Source organism: Lepisosteus oculatus, chromosome 5 (genome assembly GCF_040954835.1).
Source record: "Lepisosteus oculatus isolate fLepOcu1 chromosome 5, fLepOcu1.hap2, whole genome shotgun sequence".
Lineage (NCBI taxonomy): Eukaryota > Metazoa > Chordata > Actinopteri > Semionotiformes > Lepisosteidae > Lepisosteus > Lepisosteus oculatus.
Window position 1 is genome coordinate 58,384,607 of NC_090700.1, and position 21,753 is coordinate 58,406,359.

General features: G+C 37.9%; 1 protein-coding gene across 3 annotated transcripts; it reads left to right on the forward strand.

Moving 5' to 3' along the window:
• The first annotated feature begins 4,461 nt into the window (after positions 1 to 4,461).
• bnip2 (BCL2 interacting protein 2) lies at positions 4,462 to 21,753 on the forward strand. Of its 3 annotated transcripts, XM_069190716.1 has the most exons (12): positions 4,462 to 5,458; positions 10,262 to 10,360; positions 11,410 to 11,480; positions 11,922 to 12,107; positions 14,422 to 14,604; positions 15,665 to 15,767; positions 16,035 to 16,166; positions 16,572 to 16,658; positions 16,945 to 17,043; positions 17,428 to 17,463; positions 19,709 to 19,757; positions 20,932 to 21,753. In XM_069190716.1, exons 1-11 carry the CDS (start codon positions 5,124 to 5,126, stop codon positions 19,719 to 19,721), a joined length of 1,344 nt encoding a protein of 447 aa, XP_069046817.1. In that variant the 5' UTR covers positions 4,462 to 5,123; the 3' UTR covers positions 19,722 to 19,757; positions 20,932 to 21,753. The 3 variants fall into 3 exon arrangements, with proteins under 3 accessions (XP_069046817.1, XP_069046815.1, XP_069046816.1); XM_069190714.1 differs by lacking the exon at positions 19,709 to 19,757 and having other exon boundaries at positions 4,463 to 5,458; XM_069190715.1 differs by lacking the exons at positions 17,428 to 17,463; positions 19,709 to 19,757 and having other exon boundaries at positions 4,464 to 5,458.

A 21,753-nucleotide genomic window follows, 5' to 3' on the forward strand; every position in this document is an offset into this window, starting at 1 on the left:
CTGTGGAGTTTTTTTTATATTTACAGTGCCACTTCTTCTGTTTGCACTCGTCTCTATAAAATGAAAAAGATAGTAAACCTTGTCACTTTAAATCTAGTTCCTAACAGTTCCATTCATTATCAAACAACAATTTATTATATTGAAGCATATGTAAGTAGTTTACAAAAGTCTTGTTAAACAATGATTTATCAACATTTTTACACATGTAAATGCTTATTGCAGCATCTATAGGCATAGACATTTTTCAGAATAAAGGAGAACTAATGAATAACTCTGTACTTTCATCCTTAGCCTTGACACTGTATTCTAGCATACTAAAAGAGACTATTTTTCATATTCACATATATACAGTTAGTACTATTGTCCCAGATGTCCATTAATACTGGACTCTACCAAAGAGTGATGAATTACATAACTAAACGTTCTATCTCTTAAGGCATCATATCAAGTAAAAATTAAATATTTAGGAAAACGTAAATGTTTTGTGTTTTAGACAGTTTAGTAACTATTGAAAATCTATCAAGGTATTTAACTTTGCTCTGAATGCTTTCTGATATACATTTATATTTATATTTATATCTATAGTTACATCTATATTTATATTCATATGTGTGATACGATTGTCTGTGTAATGTTCTGTTCTAGTTTGTTCTTGTGTGTCCAGACTGTGAGTAACTCTTGTATTGTATTGTATGTATTGTACTATTAGTATATAATTCGTTACACTGTGGCTGTGTTGTCTGTGTTAAGCTGCTGTTGCACTGCAATTTCCCTCACGGGATCAATAAAGTATCAATCTATATGATATGACCTTGTATGTTCAGGCAGTATAGAAGAAAGGGAGGAATACAGGTTACCAGTCAAAACAAAATAAAAACCAAGACAATACTGAGTAATAATCTAATCGTAATAATACATAAATAGTTTAGGTAGATTAAATCATGTTTGCTTCAGATACATTTGGTCTTTTGGACTCTCAGGTTAATCTTGTTAATGATATAATCAAGATTTTTTGGGAGATACATTTTCCAAAGACAATGAAAGTAAAAAAAACGTAGGTTTTAAAAATGATCAATAAAGATGAGTACATTTAATTGGTTTAAATTAACAAGAATTTCCGTTTTCTTTCTTGAGTGAATTATTTTCTGTGACTGTATAGATATACATTCAAACTTTAATGTCTTATCTGAAAAGATTTGATAAACTAATATCTACTCAAATCTATTTTGTCTCAATATATAACTAGCCACAGGACAAGTCTGAATATGAATACTTTTATAGACGTACATTTTTGAAGTAGTAAATATTTAGAATCAAGAACATAATTCAGCTTGTCCCTTGGCGGATAGCAGAAGACAAATGATTTTAACCTGGTTGTCTCCTACCACCTAGTGGGCATTTCAAGAAGACTGCTTCAACAGTTGAATTTGCATTTTTGTGGAAAAATCAGTTAATTATGGCGAGACTTTCTAAACCATAAATATCACGTCAACATTGAAAAATATGTAGTAATTTATTTTCATTAATCTATCTACTAGTTTATAACTGCCACAGACGAATCATTTTTCAACTATTAATTTCTGGAAGCTCTCAAAAATACCAACCGCCGTATTTTCATCTAAATAACAGTAACAAAATGGCCAATTTCATATTTCATTTAATTGGCTTTCCTCGTGGCAATGCAAAAGAAGGTGTAATATTTTCCAAAATAAAAACAAGCAAATACAGTCCAGGAACGTTTTTACGTTGCGTTTAAGTTAAAACTAGAACACCCACATAAAATGTTAAAGGCTCATATGTTTAGACGTCACCTTTGGCCTCTCACCTTTCGGGGGGTGCATTCTTGAGACATGTGTACAGTCACCATGTTTCTGTACACCGCAACGAAAGTACACGTGTGAGGGCCACCTTGAAGATTAAGTGAATTAGGTACAGCTAGGAAGTCCCCGAACATCTGGCAGTGCAGTTAGTGTACAATATATCTATCAATGAATTGGTAGGAGGAATGAAGTGTGGTGCACTCACAGAAATACACCAGGAGGTGGAGTCTCACTCACACGAGCAGGGTGAAACGCGGGCTCCCTCTGTGCTTGGCCTGAGCCGTGCGCCCTGTCCAGGTCGTCAAAGCAAAGCTACTGTTGTGATGTTACGAAGGCTAAGGAAGGAACGTGGCAGACGAAATTCAGATCAGAAAAGAAAACATATAACTGTCCCACTATTCAGTCAGGAACACGCTGCGTGGAACTGGGCTGCTTGCGTTATCCGTATCAAAATCAGTTTTGCTAAATTAATTTGGCTACTTTATGACACATTTTGAGGGCGTAACTGCCAAATATGACCGATTTCAACTAATAATTGAAACTATAAAGTGCCTCAACGACAGAAATTAAAGATTAGCATACTATGAATACTATGTCTAATTGTAAAGCACATACTCCTATATACGAGGAAATTCATAATTTGTGAGGTGTATCAATTATTACAGTATTATTACACAAACTTAAAGCTTTATGGACTGTGCCAGTAGAGGGAAATTCAATGTCGTAATGATTTCGGATACAGTGCCAGAGGCGTTAAATAAAGTCTGCAATATATTGTTAAATATCGAATTACAACAATATTCTTTGTTAAATGCCCAACTGGTTACAATTCTGATAACAATTATGGGCAAAATGCTCACCATTTCTGTAAAACATGTTTACGATGAAGCATTGTACACTTACCTGTAGCATGTTTCATTGGAGCTCGTTTGTCACCTATTTTTCAGAATACCGTTTTGTCTGTAATACTGCATATCTGATGAAGTTTTGAAAGAAATGTTCATTCAGGAAATATAGCAAAGGAGAGAGACGATTCGTGACGCGACTATGGTTAAGGGTGAGCAGACGTCCTCTTAATCCCGGACATACGATTTTCATTTTTCTTGATGCCAAATTTCTGGAAACTTTCCTATTCATAACTTTTACAGACGCTTTTACATTCAGACACTGCCTAAACCTACAGTTCCAGTTATACATTTAGTAGTAATAGATTCACACAGTTCAGCAGGTTATTTAATCAGTTTTGCACCTGTTCATCTGTATAATAAACTTGGACCCATAGTCATTGATATGCGAGTCCAAAGCTCTAACAGAAAGGGAACATTCATGACTGTAAAGACATTTCAAATACAATTCAACTGAAAGAAAACTAAACAGCAAATTGGTAGCTGATCTGCTAGTACTATTGGAACTGGTTATAGACTTGTGTGTTCTGTATATAGTAAGTGCACCTGTATAACAAAACTGTTCTTTATGTACTGTATATGGAAGGACTCTGCAACATCCTATAGAAAACATCTCGGTACAATTGTAAATTAGAGTACAGATTGGCGGAGAAGAATTTCTGATATGTTTACATGCAATCTAAGACATTAGTCCTCTTTTTGAGATCTAAATATCGGTCAGACAGGGATTGATAAAGTTCCAAAAATTATCCGTGATTTTGTTTTGCTCGGTACTCAGACGGTGTGAACAAACATAGGCCTACATATTTTCGCACGGTCCCGGCATTACTGGTAGATGTTTTGAATTTACACGCAGCATAGCTTGAAAAGGGTTTGAGTGCGTATGTGGCTGTTTTTATGGCCATTAGAAATAACAATGTTTTAACTTGTTTCATCATTTTTCAAAATTAAATCATCGTTAAAATTGATCATTTTTGCAACCAATGAGGACTTCTCCTAAATTATGATGTCTTCATTTTTTCCTCAGATGTTAAGACTTTTGATGTGTTAAAATGGGAAAAAAACTAAGTTTAAAATATTTTTTTTCCTTGTTTGCTATTATGGAAGAGAATTAGTAACCCTGCAACTGTTTAAAAGTTTACTAAGAAGTTGAATAAAAACTAGAGAGTTTAAATTGATTTACTCATGTGGATTTACTGTCTGAAAAAAATGTTCTTCAAGATATTCTCTCACCTTGTTTGTCTAGGATACAACTTCCTAATGCCTCTGGTGACTTGTGTTTGCGGGGGATTTGCCACGACGCATACTGCAGGCCAAGGTGAAGACAACAGATACTCACAGGTATTTCAAGAATCATTTCCGTTATCCAGGTGCGTGGTTTCTGTGTCAAGCTTACAAGCCGGAGATTAGGCGACATGTGAAGATGGAAAATTCAAAGGACGAAATAGTGAAATAGTTGTGCGTTCTGAGTAACCACATCAGAGGCGGATGATACAGCTTCCCTTGGGCTTTTTTAAAAAAAAAACCAACACCTTCATCATTATTTTATGTTTATTTTACTTTATTCACATAAAAGAAATACTATCCTATTACAGGGCGTTCTATAAAAGCCCCATCCTGCAAACACATTTAATACTGGTTGCTGAAGGGAATCAGAATAGGCAAGTTTTTGGCCGTTTTCGCAGCTTTCATTTTTTTTTTGGTGAACTTTTAGGTGTTCCTTCCTTGCACCATAGAGGGCAGTACCGCAGAAATGTGGCCGTCAAGGGGAGGAGAGAAGCGCAGGGCTTCCCGAGTAACGGGGTAGGCAGCGAGCAGGCTGACGGACTTGACCAGCAGCCGGTCAGATCCACTGGATGGGGAAGCGAGGTGCAAAAATGAACGGTCGGTTTTTCGCTTCCTTAAATGCGGCTGCAGGACCTAGGCGGTGTTAAAAAAAAAAAAGATCGCTTTCCGGCGTCCGCGATTCACCATGGGGAGGACTTAGCGAGAAGTCGGCTTGGTGCTGGTAGTTTCGCCCTGTTGCAGACTTTTCCAGGACAGGAAGGAAGGAAGAGGGGAGGGGAAGCGGACTTGAGCACAGGAGCTGCTGGGCCATACAACAGGCTCGCAAGTCAACCAAAACAGAAAGGTCCTCTCTTTTCCCGCACGTCAGCCCGCCGGAGCCACCAGAACCGTGGCGTAGGGAAATCGGGAGTACACTTTCATAACGGTTTCAGGTTTAGCATTAATTAACTATCGGGTTTTTTTTTTGCTGTTGTGAAAGAAACGGGGAGGGGGTGGGGGTGGAGGAGAACTTGACACGCGTTGCGCTGCGCGGCGTCGGCGACAGTTTTTCGGCTCTTGAAGTTTCGGGGCTTTCAGCTGAAGGGAGACTTGAAAAGACGGTGCCGCCCTCATGGCAGCAGAAGTTACTGAGACTGAAGCAGGGGCAACCGGCGATACGGGCTTCAACGCAAGCAGCTCAGGCGCAGACACACCCAGGTTAGTGGAGAAGGTGGAGAACAGGCCGGCGGCTCCGGCTCCGGCTCCGGGGGAAGACGCGCCGCAGAGCGGGTCGGCACCTCCATCGGAGACTGCCGAGGGCGCAGCTCCGCGGACTCCAACCAAAACAGGAGGTCCGACACAGGAAGCCGGGACTCCAGACAATGGACGAAAACAAGAGCCGGCGGGGGTGCGAACTTCGACTCCAGTTAGTCACAGCCTGCCATCTCCAACAGCACACAATGGAAGGTGAGGGTGAGGGGAACAGCTTAGTTGTTTTTTTTTTTTTTGGGTGCGCCAGGTTTTACAATTTAAAAGGGGGGAGAGGGGAGTTGATTTTCAGTGTCTAGTCGGATTATTCACATTGACGTTAGTTTTAACGAAAGCTTAACGTGTTTCAGTTGGGTCTTATAACAGTGGGTTTAAATGCATAAAATTCTCTAATGCAAAACGTGTCGTGTACAGTTATACAAACGATGCAAAAAATGCAAGCCATGTACATTATAGGGTTTCACCTGTGTTTGTTGCAGGACGTGTCACTTGATGCCTACAGGCGCTAGGCTCTTTATCTCTGCTTTACCATGATATTTCGTATCAGCAAATACACTTAAAGATGCACCATGCTGGTAAGGTTGGTTGCATTGAAACATCCAAGTTTTACTGGATTCATTGCTGTTGAATCCGTATCAAAGTTAACTAAAAGTTTTTTTTTCCTGTGACGTTTGCGCGATAAAGTCCACACGATCAAGAGAAAAGAACGATGAAAACACCTGAGAAGAACCTGAAATACCGCAGAGCAATAACACTGATTTTTAGCACTAGGCTATATATATATTTTCTGCAGCATTTTACCACTGTTACGACTTTGGACATACCAATCAGTAAGAGAGGATTTCTAATAAAGTGGCAGTGTTAAAGCAGTTCGTTCACACACCTGCTGTTCTGTTCTTTCAGAATTCCTTTCAAAGACTCCTTTTTCTTCACAGATGAGCCTATGCAAGACTTGGCTAAGACAGTAAAAGAAATGGGTTTTTACTTCCTGCAGCTGTACATCAGAAATATGTGGAGGCCTGTGTTCTATAGGACAGCTGAAAGTGGCCTGTGATGATAAAGAGACCTTTTATTGCATCCAACAGAGTGCTGTTTTCCTGGTCAAGTTTTTCATTGTTCTTTGCTACAGCTGAAAATGGTTCCAAAAGTTCTTAAATTTGGAGATGCACATAAATAAGTTTTAAAAAGTTTGTTCCGAAAGCTTCAGTCTTTTAACATGGATTAATCTTCCTAATTTGTGAAGCCTGTAGGCTGCCAGGTCCGTGTGTCTTTGGGAGAGGACAGATTTGCTGAGGATAAACATTTCACATGAGTCCATTTGGTAAAAATAACCTGAAGGACCATTTCAAGTGCTTGAATGGTCCCCCACAGTTAAAACCTTATCAGCAGCTACATTTAAACTCTTGAAAATAGCCTTAGATAGTATCAGTTACGAATATTATTATTGTGGCATGTTGCCCCCAAAGCATGACAGTCCGCCCTTTAGAGTTGCCTTAAAAATAAAACCAATCAGGTTACTAGAAGAACAGCAATGGTTGGGTGAAGAGCAGACAATTTTGTGAATGCTATTTTGCAATATCTACAAGAACATATCCCGTTTTGCAGTTTACTGGTTTAATGGAGTAATTGTGGTTGACTTATACTGCAGTTATCAAATAATGGCACTTGTTACATTTGTAGCATTTAATTATTTTATAGGATGCTTATTCAGTGCAGAGTGCCAAACGGGCAGCTATCTTCAGACGACCAGCTGAATGCTGACAATAGGGTGAGACATCCCTCCCTCCTCTTTAGGAAAGAATGCGCAATCACCATATGGTTAGTGATGAGCTGCTTTATATCGGAGAGCATGTTCCTCCTCTCCAGTCCAGGAGCTGAGCATACGATCACTGCTTATGACCAGGGCCCAGTATAAAGCAAGCTTTGACCCATTCACCAATCACAAATGAGAGGCAGAGTAATTGATGCCAGGCTGCGTGATGTAAAAAGGCAAACTCTCTGGCAAACAAAGCCTGTCATGTACTTACTGCTGGCTATGACATTTGTGTTTGGTGTGGTATGTGGGGCAAAGTTTCATTTAATCCTTAACCCGTAAAATTTGTCATGTTCAATTCTTCTGTTTTCTGCAGTAGTGAAATATATAAATACCTAAAACGTGTAACCTTATTTATTTACTTTCCCCCAATATTCAGCAGGCTTTACTCTTAAATACATGTAGTTGACACAGAGTTTTTTAAAACTCATTTTATATATGCTGCTTCATCAAACACATCCAAAGAATAACTCAGCTGACTTCTTAAGCTTTCTCCCTACAATAACGCTGACTCTGGACGTTCTTTGCAGGGTGAGCTAAAAGTCACTTGAAGAATCATTCTTGACATAACACACTAATTTATACAGATTTTGGCTGATGTTCAAAAGAAGCAAAATCTGGTAAACTGCACCTAGACCATTATTAACCAAAACACTTTTTTGTTACACATTTCAATAAAATATGCACTAACTGTTGGTGGATGCTGATTTAATTCCAGTACCAGTTTATAGCATTTGTTCAAGTGACATGCATTAATTTTGTGTCAGTTAGAAGTGATTCATTCAGCAGTCAGGATAATGGATAAAGCAAAACCAGCAGATTTAATTTTCTAAAAAGTGTTCTTTATAGTGCATAATTAGCAGATATCTAAATGCAATGCATGAAACATGCAACCTTCAATTATGCAAGCATTTGTGCCTCCTTTCTATCTACATAACTGGTTCTGATACCTTGTTTTTTTTTCTCTTTAGCTGAGTGTCTTCAAGGATAGATCTCAGGCCACCAAACTCTTCATATTTTAGCCTAGGTATGATTTGCATGCATCAGTTGTAGAGGGGAAAGCCTAAACAATGTTTGGGTTGCCCGACCCCTCCGGTGGTAGCTCTCCTGTGATGTGAACTCATCAGGAGAGGCATGCACGGGCTCAAACTCAGTGTGCACCAGTAGCTTAAATGAGCCTGCCTGAGTGCTTGAAGAATAGCACACAGGCTCCAGAACCATATTTGTGCCCATGTGCTAAAACCCCTGAAACAAATACTTTCATTTCAAAGGACTTATTCAACCTGCATTTCAACCGCACAGAGAGACCCTTAATTCTGCTTTTGATCCCGAATAAGCGTAATCGAATGTTATGGAATGCTCTCACCCTCTCCTTAATGTTACTTCCTTGCTTGCTTTACACAAATTGCCTAAATTGCACAGATCAATAAGAACATCACATTATTGTCAAAGGAAAAATAAAAATTATGGGTTTTTCCTCTCACCCTTTACTGATGATCATTTTCAAAACACCCAGAGAATCTCTGCAAGAGCTTTCTGTTTTCTGACTAGTTCATAATGTTAAAAATGTATTTAATATCTTGATTTTTACTTTATTAATGCTTTTTAGCTAAATGGTTATGAGAGCCCCGCAGCTCTGATCTGAGGAGCTTTGTTCTTCTTTGAATAGAGCTCTGTGTTTTGCAGCATTGTTGACAATATTTTAGCTTCATAAAAATGAGTGTATTAAATTGAATGCATATGCTTCCATCTTTGGAATTTGCGGTCTTAATCTTGACAGTTTTTTTTCTCTTTTACGTAAGAGGAAGGGTGTTCTTTACAGCATTCAATGACATGCAATTTTGACACAGTTTTAATTCCTAAAGGTTCTTGTGCAATTCCTTAAGTGTGCTTAATGGATAACTCACACAGAGGCTTCAGTCTACAGAAGCGATTTGGAACAGATAAATTGTGCCAGCCTGAACCAGTTTTATTTTTTGCCATGAGTGTTTTATAATCCATTTTGGATTATACAGATTATAATAAAGGTTGAATGATTTGCCTTAAAATATTTCTATGTTTTAATCAGCATTTTGGAAATCTGTGTTGTAGCTTTTCAGTGAGGTCAGAGACTAATGTACAAAATACTCAATAGGCTAAAAAATATTTTAAATATTAAGATATCTTAAATACATGAATACAAACCTCCTCATATTGTGCCAGCAGTGGAAATCTGCAGGGCTTGTTACATCAAGAGTGGGTGTGTGGGAGGCTTTGGCGACGGTGCTACTCAGTAGCTGGAAAAATATATCGACAATATGAACATTAGGTAAAATACAGTTTAAATAGATGGAAGTACTTCATGGTCAAAGGATTAGTTATCTTTAAAATACTTTATTTTGTGTGTGTGTTTTTAAGTATCGCATCCACAAAGCCCTGTATTCCAAGATGGATAAATGTCTGGCAATATGCATGAAGGGATTGTTAGTTTCTAGAACCCAGTAGTCTATGGCTAATAAGTGACTCCAAAGCAACCTCTTCCTTGAAATGTCACTTGAAGCAAAGTCCGAATTGTGCAGCTGAGTGTCTGATGAAGTTCAGTGGTGGATTTAAAATGGATCACATAGAAGAGTGAAACGTGTATTGATAGGCTGTTGAACACCAGCACTGGAGCACACAGCTTCAACTGAGAGCAGAGAAGAGGAAAAATCTGTTATGAAATATGAAAAGATTTTACAAAAATGAAAGAAAGTGAAATTACCTTTAACTTTACCTCTGTTGATAAAGTAATAGGGTATAATTTAATCAAATATGTTTTGTTTAGAATGTCTAAATTTCTAAGTTTCCTAACTTCTTAATTATGTGCACAGTAGTAGACAATATATGCTTAAATGTGGTCATGTACCTAAAGGAATATAAAATAGTCCATCTTAGTAAATTACTATTAACAAAACTACAGCCTTTGCAGCTTAACTATTGCACCAACATATGAAAAACACAACTGAGGTATAATTTTTTTTCTGTGTGCAGACAGGCAGAGCCGCATTCGTTCTCTTTTCCCTCCGTCATTAAAGTCGTATTCTAGTTGTAAAAATGTTCTGTCACTAGGGGCTCACGAGCTGGAGAAACAGCTGTTGGTATGCAAACACCTCCAGAAGCCCCCGCCAGTCAACATCCGCTCATTCTTCCTCTCTCTCCCTGTATTGCAGCCTCTTGGAGAGACAGGAGTCAGTGGCCACCACAGAGGCCCGTCTGAGGATGGAGGGCGTGGAGCTGAAGGAGGAGTGGCAGGACGAGGATTTTCCCAGGTACTCGGACACCGAGGCCCTAGTTTCTCCTCGGTACCCATCTGTTCTTCACACAGCTGTACGGCGCTGCGTGACAATGGTGCCTTTTCAGTCACACGAGCGGTTTATATTTAACCCCTTTCGAGGGAAACGAGCTGCACAAAGTGCGCTCCATTACATTAATATTCAATAGAAACAATTAACACTCACATGATGATAATAATAATAATATTTTATATCATTAAAAAGTTTTTTATGCTCCAAAGTTGGGAACCTTCCATACATGACAGTATGGAAAATGTCATGCAAGTATTGTAATACAATATACAATACAAAACCTATCCTAATCCATTAGCCTGTCGTTTAACCAAATATTTAGGAAAAGGCCACCAACCAAAAAGTGAATTTTTAACTTTGATGGGGGGGGGGGGGGAAGGGTAGGAGCACTTTCTCTGGTAAGACAATGCATGTCTCTGAACTTTATTACAGTAAAATACCCTTTATTGTAGTCAGAATGGCTACAATAATGGCCAGTTTTAAAAATTTGACCCTCATAATTTATTTTTATAATAGAAATATCCTCAATCCCTTTATTAGGCTATTTCACTAGTGGGCATCAATCATTCTTTATTCTTTTTAGTAAATTCTATTTTGTGCCATGTCCCTCAAATGATGATGCAAGTTTGTAACTCATTTAAGAGAAGTGAAAACAGGCTCAATATAGCAAGTGCTGTTGAGTGAGCAGTGAAGGAGGCTCTCCTAATGACCGCTGTTTCCAGTATTGCTTCAGAGCCGCACCGAAAGCAGAGTGGGGTAGAGACTCTGGACAGTAACGTAGTCTTTACTTCACTTTCTAGAATAACAGAATAAGAAAAAATAGCAGAGTATTGAAAGAGCATTGTTAACCATTTGTTGTTTTCTTCGGACCAACTTAAATCTTTGTGTTCGTAACTGAGAAATTTGAAAGAGAAAAACCTAAAACTTTTTTTTAAGTTGACAAAATCCTCCAGGGATGGGGTAGTTGACACCTCTAGTAGACTAACTGCTGGTTACATGCCTTTTGTGCTTAGGCCACTTCCAGAAGAAGAAGAGGACATGCAGATGGATGAGGAGCTCTTCACTGGGAGAGAGGGTAACTCTGGTAGGTCATAAGAGATCTCTGGAGGTGGAACATTTTTTTGCTGGGTAGCTATATATATTTTTTTTGTTTCTTCACATGTAATATAAACAATAATCTACACTTTACAGTAAAACAAAATTGCCCAAGAATTTGACTCTAAACACAAAAACAAGTGATTATCTTTTGTTTTTCATTTTTCTTGGTCTAAATGTAAGCTAGCGTCTGTATCAGCCTCCTGTTTTTAGCCAGTGCAACAAGCCAACCTAGACTACTAAAATGTTAAGTTTTATTTTAAAGAATGTCACCTTTATGTTCTACCTGAATCTCCCTAACCTCTCTTATCAATACTGCATCATGTGGTAGGATCTGCCACTTGGTATTGAACCAGTTATAAAGGTTTGTCATGAAATGCTTCTGTGATTCATTTCTGTAAGATGACCCTTTTACATTTTGATTCTTTAGCCACACAGTCCTATGAGCTAAATAGTGACAAAAAAGCCAAAAAAAAGCTGATGGCCCCTTATATCAGCCTGACACTGGACCGCACTGAGGGGTCTGTTCTGTCGGATGAGATGGAGGAGAGTGGGGAATTGGATCTGGACGACATTGATACCCCCTCTGATAACAGCAATGAATTTGAATGGGAAGGTAAGAACATGTTTTGTTCTTGGCCAGAATCATGGCCAGACATGTATGACTAAATTTAAACCTTACGTGTTAATTCATTGTTACTGTAGAAGTGTAGAAAATTACTAAATGCTTAATTGTGTTAAATTTGCCAGAGTCTCAAAGACAAGGGATAAACGCTTGTACTGAAATATTCATAAGTAAGCAACAGAGCTCTGTTATTACAAAGTTATTTGCTTATAAATTACATTCTGAACTGAGATAGAATGAACATTGATGCATACTTTTGTAGATTGTGCAAACCTCCTACACAATAAAAAAGGTTTTCATTCATTCCTAATACTTATCCTGTCTTGTCCTGCCTTTGACCTCAAAATTGCATTAAAATAATAACAGTGAGGTACAAGTATTTGCATGCGTTAAATGGTATTTTTAAAGCTCCAGTTTTATATAAAGTTGTATTTAGAATATTCTTTCTTTCTAACCAAGTGATTTATTTCTCTAACCACAACGTTAATAAACTCCTGAACTTTAGTTATATTCACGTCAATTTGTCCAGTTAAAATACGTTTTTGTTAAATCAATCAAAGTCATGACATAAGGTAAAACTAACACGTCTTGGAGTTATCTAAATACTTACTTCTCTGTTCAGCTGGGGATTATTTCAGGTATGGACATGAAGCAGATTTCATGGTTTCTGAGAGAGGGCCTGCTGCTTAAAAGGATAATATTTGGAACAGAGTTCCAGCTTCGTTCAGTACATGGCTGAAGACATCCAGGAAGTCTTCAGAAGTAGAATAGAGATGATTCTCCAGTCTGTCCTGCAGTAACCTGGGATCACTTGGTTAAAGTGAATTTAATCTGTTCAATGAAATGGCTGCATACAGTGATGAGTGTGGAGTGGTGGCAGGGAGAGCAGGAAAAACTGAACTGGAATTCCAAGTGTGTGCGGTGATACATTTTATAAAACCCTAGGTTAATCTGTAATAGCAATTCATTGTGTTAGCTTCATCAGTATTTACCCCCTCCTTGCCATTTTATCACTTATATTGTGACATCCTCAAACCTGAGTGGAAAAAGGCACAGTAACATCTGAGTGGTTCATAAATGTGTTAAAATAGTGTCTTATTTTTCTGTCTCCACTGCTGCTTTCTGCTTTCTGTCCTGGAAGGATTGTTTCCATTCATTGCTTGGAAACAGGCCACTGGCCAGCATCATGTTTCTCTTCCCTCTGTGGTAAGGTTTCCTAGCTAGAGATGGCAAGTGTCTCTCTCATGTATCTGAAAAATCAGATGAAGTCCTGAGGTTTTGATTCTCTTCAGCCCAATGCAGCGAATGCGTCTTGTGTAACAAATCAAGTTATTTTTTAACATTTTTTGTTTTCTTTTTAACACGGATGTTTTGCATGTTTCTTTTCGCCTCAGTCTCATTTCATTTAAAATTAATTTTGAACAAATCACACCCCAGACTTGTAATCATAGAGATGATCATTCAGCATGATTTTTTTTTATTCTTTGCACAAGAATTTTATTACAACATAATATTTGGGCAAATTACCTTCACCCCAAGTCGTATCAGGTAATACCTAAGATAGAATAATGTCTACACTGTCTAATAAAAAGTTAAACTGATTTGGATTAATGTTTTTTTACCTTTTCTTTGTTTTGAAATTATAGAATTTTACATGTTTCAGTAGGAGTGGAAAAGAATCTCTCTAAAATATAAACAGATGAGCTTTAATTGTACGTTCATTTACATTGCATTCTCTGTATGCTTAGCTCATGTCTGATCTAACAAAGGAAACGAGCTTGAGGAGACTTGTTTAGTCAAGCACAGACTGTCAAAAAAATGAACTAATTTAGAGCAGCTTGGGGGTCATGGAACTGTGAACCTACATTGTCCATGTGTCCATTCATTGTCCACGGAACTATGCACCTTCATAGTTCTCTTGGAGGGGAAATACATTTAATCAAAAGACCCCTATTATGTACTAGAAATCATTGATCAGTCTTGAAATTAATACTCTAACCAATTGATTTGTATATGGCAAGACATTACTTTTATTTCTACTTTTGTTTCTAGTACTTTCCATTGTAAAACCTTTGATATGGTTTGGCTTTTTCTTATTACTTTGAAGATCATCCAAGTTGAATGTACTGTATGGAAATTTCTCTCCTTTCAAGTATTGGTGATTAAGTGCTGGGTACGTCACACCGACATGCCGGAATCGATTCTGAGGTGTGGTGCATCTTTGGGGGGAAGTGAGGAAAAAAACGTCTCATGAGTCTCGTCAGGCTCTGAAGAGATCTGGAATAAATACTTTGGCTTTTCCCAGATGACCTTCCAAAGCCGAAGACGACGGAACTTCTGAGGAAGGGTGTGGACTCCATCCAGGAATATTCAGCCTCGGATGAAAAGGAAGAAGGGAGACACTGGCGCGTGTTCAGGATCGGGGAGCAGGAGCACAGGGTGGACATGAAGGCCATAGAGCCCTACAAGAGAGTCATCAGCCACGGAGGTCAGTCTCTATTGATCTGCCATGAAGATGAATTGGTATTATGCATTTGTCTAGTTCATTACATTACCCCATGAGTGGTACGATTTAGGACAGACTTCAGGGGTATAGATGAGTCAAAGAAAGAGAATTGCAACACGTGCACTGAAAGGAGAGATGGTGAATTTTGTTTTTTTGTTTAGCGTCTTTGTACTGAAAACACGCCTTCCAGTGTCTGCTACGTCCAAAGCGCTTGACTATGTTTGGGAGACCATGTAATAGGCGTCGGATCTGTGAGCACACTGGAAGATCCATGCCCAGCTGGTGAAATAAGTAGGGCAGATATAAAGAACCAGATGTGAAGCTTTCATGATTTGTCCCTCATAATCACTTTGTAACATTCTCCCAACTAAGCCACCACAGCCATGCAGAGTTCCTGCAGAGGCTTCTACACTGCTCCACATTCATCCACCCTACCCCCTGAGTGATTTAGATCATTAGACATTGGCTGATTAATGGAGAGGACAGTTAATAGCTGCCCTGGACATCCTTCAATGTGACTGGCTCACCATCTGTTTCCTTCATTCAGGACATTGTTTCTTGCTCCCAACAGCTGTTTTCAAAGCCTGTTTGGCATTCTGCATATAATTACTAATTAGATTGAGATTGGAAGTACTTGTTTAATTTTGAGGCGTCTGTTCTTGAGAACAGCCTGAAGAAAGGTGTTAATTTGTATTTAGGATATAATAAAATGTTTAATTTATTGATGGCGCAAATAGGTGTTTAACATTTTTTTGTATAAATTAATATTGGTGAGAAACTTGTTTTGTAATAGACATTAATTAGTCTTGACTTTTACGGCACTTTAAAGATCAAGACCTACGTTACTTAATACTATACCTGGATGTTTGACGATGGGTTTGTATTGCTGCTCTTTGCAGTGGATTTTAATAGTTTTTTTTTCAGTGTAGTCATTAACCAATAAGCTGAATGGACACCCCAGGAGCTATTACTTTATGTATAGCTTCTTTTACCTTGTTGAGTGAAAGAAGAGACATAAGAACATGTGTCCTTTCTGTTTTAGGTTATTATGGAGACGGTTTGAATGCTATCATCGTATTTGCTGTGTGCTTTATGCCTGAGAGCAATCAACCAAACTACCGATATATTATGGACAATCTCTTCAAGTAAGTGGGCCTAATTATAATTGTAGTTTGTTGAGTTCCATCATTTGCAAGTGATTTTAATATACAACTAAATACAGCAGGACAAAATAAAACTCTGCGTTTAACATCCATGGTCACCTCGTGCTCCAATATCTAAAGGCTCTTTTAGGGCTTTGATTTACTAGAACAATTAACGTCAGGTGTCCAAGCAGGTGTATCTCAGTCTCATGATGTAAGATTCAAATTAATTTAAAACAAAAATCACGTTCTGGTATGTTCTCTCCTCAGGTATGTAATTGGCACTCTAGAGCTTCTAGTAGCTGAAAACTACATGATCGTTTATTTGAATGGTGCAACGACGCGCAGGAAAATGCCCAGTGTGGGCTGGCTCAGGAAGTGTTATCAGCAGATTGACAGAAGGTAAGGCCAGCGAATGTAAGGGCTAGTCCACCTTCAGTTCCCCATCTTACCTTGAAGGATAAGAAACACTGGGCTGTGAAGCAGAATTGTATTCTATTCATCTGAACATGCAGTAATTCAACTCAGAACTCTATAATAATCATAACAACAATGAACTACAGGTATCTTGCTGTTATTGTGCTCCAGTTTTGGGGAATCTAAAAAAAGCGTGTATGGGGTTAGACCCACTAGAATGTGAAGAAGCATCGTTGTCTACGGTTTTGGTTCCAAATCAATCCTTGATCCCACCGATCCACCTGCTTCTACACAGAGGGAAAAGTACAGGGCAATGAATACGCATCTGTCTATGGTAGAGCTTTTGATTTGATTATGGCCCTCAGCTGTTGCTTTTATTTATCAATCTAGGTTACGGAAGAACTTGAAGTCTTTGATAATTGTACACCCGTCCTGGTTTATCCGGACACTACTTGCCATCACAAGGCCCTTCATAAGGTGAGTCACTACTGAAGTGTGTGTGTGTGTGTGTGTGTGTCTTCTCATAGATCAGAGCCTGATGAAATGATGAAATATAGTTCAGGTGGGTAGCTGCGTCAGCATGCGTAGGCTGCAAAGGAACAAGTTATAGGTTTATTCCATGCTGAAAAAAAGAAGAAAGAGAACACAACGTTTCGGCCGTGGAGCCTTCTTCAGGTGTGCGAATCATATAGATCGATTCAGTCCTATCTATATGATGAAATATAGATAGGACTGAATCTAACCTGTTCTCCCTTTTCCATAGCTCAAAGTTTAGCCAAAAAATCAAGTATGTTTTCAGCCTGGTGGAACTGGCTGAGCTCGTCCCAATGGAGTATGTTTCAATACCAGAGTGCATCAAGCAGTAAGTACGATGACTTCTCTTTTGTTACACATCACTCCTCAAGAGCAAATTGTGGTTTTACATGTTAGGGTAAAACACTCTGTGTAGAAAAACAATTTGTAGAGTGCTATGTGTAGTATTCAGATTCTCAGTGTTGCGTTCTTCATCAGAAACTGTTGATCTGGTAGATACCTCTTTGTTTCCATTCTCTTCTTTGTTTCGCATTAGTGCTTTAACATAACAAAAGAACTTGCATTTGACTAAGGTCTAGGTAATAACTTTCTTTTAGACTGCTATTGAACATTTGCAATTATAGTATGTTCTTTCAGATGTTTGTATGTCTGTTGGCTGTTGAACCTTCATTTTTTCTAAATTGCTTAACCACTTTTCCCTACCCCTTCAAAGGTATGAAGAAGAAAAAAATAGAAAAAGGCGTAAAAGGTATCTGTACCCTTTATTTTAGGGATTAAACCTAGGCCTCTAGGTATTTTGCATTGCACGGAACTAACAATTAATCTATTGGTTGGCTCTGAGGATTGGGACATGACTTGTAATGTTAAAACCACCAGGGATTGAATCAAACATGAGAATTGGTGAATTAGTGTAACTCAGTGCTTTGAACTGCATTTTCAAATATGGCAAATCTTTTTCACTTTGATCTTCTCAAATTCACAGCTTGCCAGGGCTTGCATCTGGTCTTGAAAGTGCTGGAGCGTTTATTTAGTGACTTATTAAGCAGTTCTCTTTGAGAAAGTAGTTTTATGCGGTATTCATGCAATATATATTTAATGTTTTTGATGATTAAGAAGACAGAATATGAAAGTATCGTGGTTTCTTAAAGCTGTCTTGTGTACTTCATTATTACAAGTTATGCTAATTACAAATGCATATGAATAATAGTAATTATAAAGTGCTATTACAAGAATGTGAATAAAAGTGTTATGCTGTGAAAAATGGACATAGTGCTCCCTCTAATTATTTAGGAAAATTATATGAACCCAATATCTTTTATCTTTCTCTTGCTTTAAGTGTTGAGTGCAGATTATTGAAATAAGTAATTAATGTTAAGCATTGCTCTGTAAAAAGAACCTTTATAATTTTCAAATGTTTAAAGTGGGAACATTAGTTCTTTTTATTTCTGTGTGAAATGTGTAGACTTCTTATAGCTATGGTACACTAGGAACATGAAAAGCTTAAAATGTGTGGTTGGCATTGCCAGATAATACTGAAAATAACTAATTGCAATTAATTTTTCACATCAAGCATCAGTTGTCCAGGGAACTTAGAAGTTCTTTTTTTTTTTAGCAAAACAGTTGTCTCCGTCCCTGAGCTTACCAATGCAATACTTTGATTTTAACATACTGCTTACTAAGTTTTAAAGATTTAGGTAAAAAAAAAACTGTGCAAAAATAATTTATACCAAATCAAAGACTCACCCACATCAAGTAAAATAAACCAAACTGCCACATTTTTAAGAAGAATGCAGGGTTGTGATTCTTCATGAACTAGTTATTTTCATTTGCTTTGTGCTGTGCATTATAATTGCGCCAGAAGAATTTACATTTTTGTGGTCCCAGCTCTCCAGCCTGTCTTCCTTTTTGAAAGTTTTGGGATATACGATCAGTGATGGACCTCATTAAAACTACTATTCTAAGCCACTTTGGTGCTGTGAATTGTGCAAGTCTCCCATATTTTACCGGCATCAAAATGTACCACCATTGCTGTTCATCAGGACTCCCCAGTCCTTGTCTTTATTAAAACACTAGCACCTGAAGAGCTTGGGGATTATTCCTTCTCTTCATCAAGTCTTTTTTTAACGTAGTATTGAATCTCCAAAAGAATGTGGAAAAGGTTTGGCATTATGAATGGAATGATGTCTTGATATGTCCATTTATTATTATTATTATTATTATTATTATTATTATAGACTCTGCTATATGTATAATAAAACAAATAGTAATAAATTCAGTAGTCCACATCTTGCGTTGTAATAGCTTTTCTAGTATGTAGTGATGACGTGCAAGACGATCAGGTACAATGGTTCTTTCAAATCTGTTTCTTATCTGGAAGTAATCAATTGCAAATGACTTGGTAACTCAGAAATGGAGTTTTTATAAACCTTGCAAAATGTAAAAAGGCTGGAGGTCAGTGGACTGAATGTAACTAATGAAATATAAATCGCATTAATGCATTTTCATGATTAAGTTTAAAATTCTGAAGCATCTATGTGGAATAAGCTGTACATCATGCCGTATAAACCCTTTATTTTGACATACTGAAGCAACCTTTTGAATGAATGTTAGCTGCCTTTTATATTATATCTCATGATACTGACAATGTTTTAGAGATGGCTGGCAACAAAGCTTTTGAATTGGTTGTGATAGCAGTTCCAATCATCTTCTTTATGAATTAAAACTATGAAGTGCTAAATCCTAACCTCTTAATCTCGAGTAAATGGGAAGAGAGCTCACCAGTCTCATGTTAAATTCTTCTATTGTGCTTACGGACACCAGAACAGAGACCTGGGCTGCTTATATGGAATCACTGAATGACAGTAAACCAGCTTCCAGTGCTCATTATGTGGTTCATGATTCAGTGCATGGCCAAGGCTGCACACCTACAAAGATAATCAGATGATATATTACGCATAAGAATACAACGAATGCTTACTTTTTTGTGAAAATAGGTCTGAGCGCTGAAAGCCTGACGTGGATACTTAGCCTCTTTGTTGCTTGGTAATAAAGACGTCTGTGCTTTGTGTGATTGTCACAGAGGTTAGAGGAGTGTGCATGTCGCAGTCTGGTAACAATCCGGTGTCCCTTTTCTGAAACAGCGCACGGTTTGGGTGCCTCAAGTATTGCATCACGCGTTCATGTCGTCACCCATCACCTCTGCCTGCATGATCCTCACGGGGCTGTTTGATTACACTGCCTTGAGTTCACACCTCTTTCAGTTCATCTTATGCTGCAACGCTGATGAAATGGCATGCATGCAGATGCATTATTATATTACTTTAATGCACGTAACACCACAGGCGCATGAATATTTGATAAGCAGACTCCAATAAGGTGAGAGTGTAATGCTACATATCTATTGTGAAAAGTGTGAATCAGTATTGTGTTGCCGGGGATAAGCAGTGTATTCATTATAAATTATTTCTACCTGATACACTGTAAGACTTAAGAATATCCTGAAGAGATGTACAGTGTTGCTGTGAGAAATTGTTTACCGTATCCGATACCAAGAGGTCACACTCATGTCCTTTTATCAATTCTTCATTTTAATTATATTAGAAATATGGAAACCATTTAAAGAAGATCGCAATGGTATGGTAGTCAATAAACTGGTATAAGAGCGATATTTCTCCCTGCAGGGATGTGAAGAATATTTTCACAGTTCAGCTAGTTCTTCAGAAACCAACAGAAGCGCCAAGGGTCAGAGATATGGTGTTTATGTAACTGCAAAACTCAGTTGACATAAGAATCGATTTTTTCACTTGATAAGCATAGAGGAGTAAGAGGCAATGAAAGAACAGTTAATCACTCGATGCTTGCACTTACAAAATGATAGCAATAAAAACACATTGGCATATTATACTACATTTTTTTAAGGAAACACAGAAGCCTGTAGGTATTATAAAAAATGATCTTGCAGCAACTTCTATGACTTGCAATAAAATAATCAGATGTAATGTGAACTTTTAAAGGGTTGTGTTTCGTGGAGCCTGATTGAATAGAAAGAAAACAACTGAACAAGAGTTTAAAGTGAAGTTGCATTATAATGACATCCAAGAGATTCACTATAGTTTGGCATGTGAACAGGAAAGATCAGGGTAGGAAAGCTCTGAAATTAGCATGTCTTTGAAGAAGCTCCGGCTACATTGGGTTTGCTTGTGTTCGTACCCCACAGAATCGACCGAGATATGCAAGGGAAACAGGAGCCAGCTGCACCAGCAACAGAGCAGTGAAGAAGAGCTGCCAAATTGCTTCATGAAAAGAGACAGACTGAAGAATGTGCTTAACGGCATTGGCCTTGTATGTATTCTACAGTGCGTCTTTCAGCCTCTATGCTTAGATGTTACTGTTGAAGAATAAGTGCCTTTATTTTTAAAGTCGTGGTAGCCTGTTACATTGTGGATTCATTTACTGCTGTATGTGTATGCCAAGCACTTGAACTATGATTGGTAGCACAACGCGTTACTACATGCATTTTTATATCTTTTATGTATCAAGCCAAACTTTAAGGAACCACGTTTTGTTGTTTTTTGTTTCTTACATCTGTACTTAAGGCACTATGTTTTGACTGATTGATGCATGTTCTTCAGTACATATAAAAATATATATTTATATTCATAAGTGGTAAAGGCCAGAGATTAATATATTTTTATGGTGGTGATGATTTCAGCAATATGTTTTTAGTTCTGTGAAACTGCGGGACGTATTTGTTGTATGTCTTGAGCAGGTTCCAGATGATGGTTTACTGCTGAGGTCCTACACGAACTTTGCATGGAAAGGTTGGCACTGTGTTTATTCTACCTGCCTGCCTGCAAAAGAAGACGCATTCAAAAACATATCTGATAACCAGCTTAAAAAGGCGGGGATAAATTGCATTGAGGTTGGAAAGTTTCTCACTTGACTCTGTTGTATAGTCTGTTACTGTCGATTAAAACTTGGGAAAGTGTATCTTATTGTACATTTATTTACTGCAAGTAAACGGCCAATTGCGAAGAAA

Bases quoted from the DNA above. Each gene is read 5' to 3' on its own strand.
- bnip2 (XM_069190714.1), top strand. From the start codon at position 5,124: ATGGCAGCAGAAGTTACTGAGACTGAAGCAGGGGCAACCGGCGATACG. The intron at 11,481-11,921 runs GTAGGTCATAAG...TTGATTCTTTAG, and splicing joins TGGGAGAGAGGGTAACTCTG to CCACACAGTCCTATGAGCTA. The intron at 16,167-16,571 runs GTAAGGCCAGCG...TTATCAATCTAG, and splicing joins TATCAGCAGATTGACAGAAG to GTTACGGAAGAACTTGAAGT.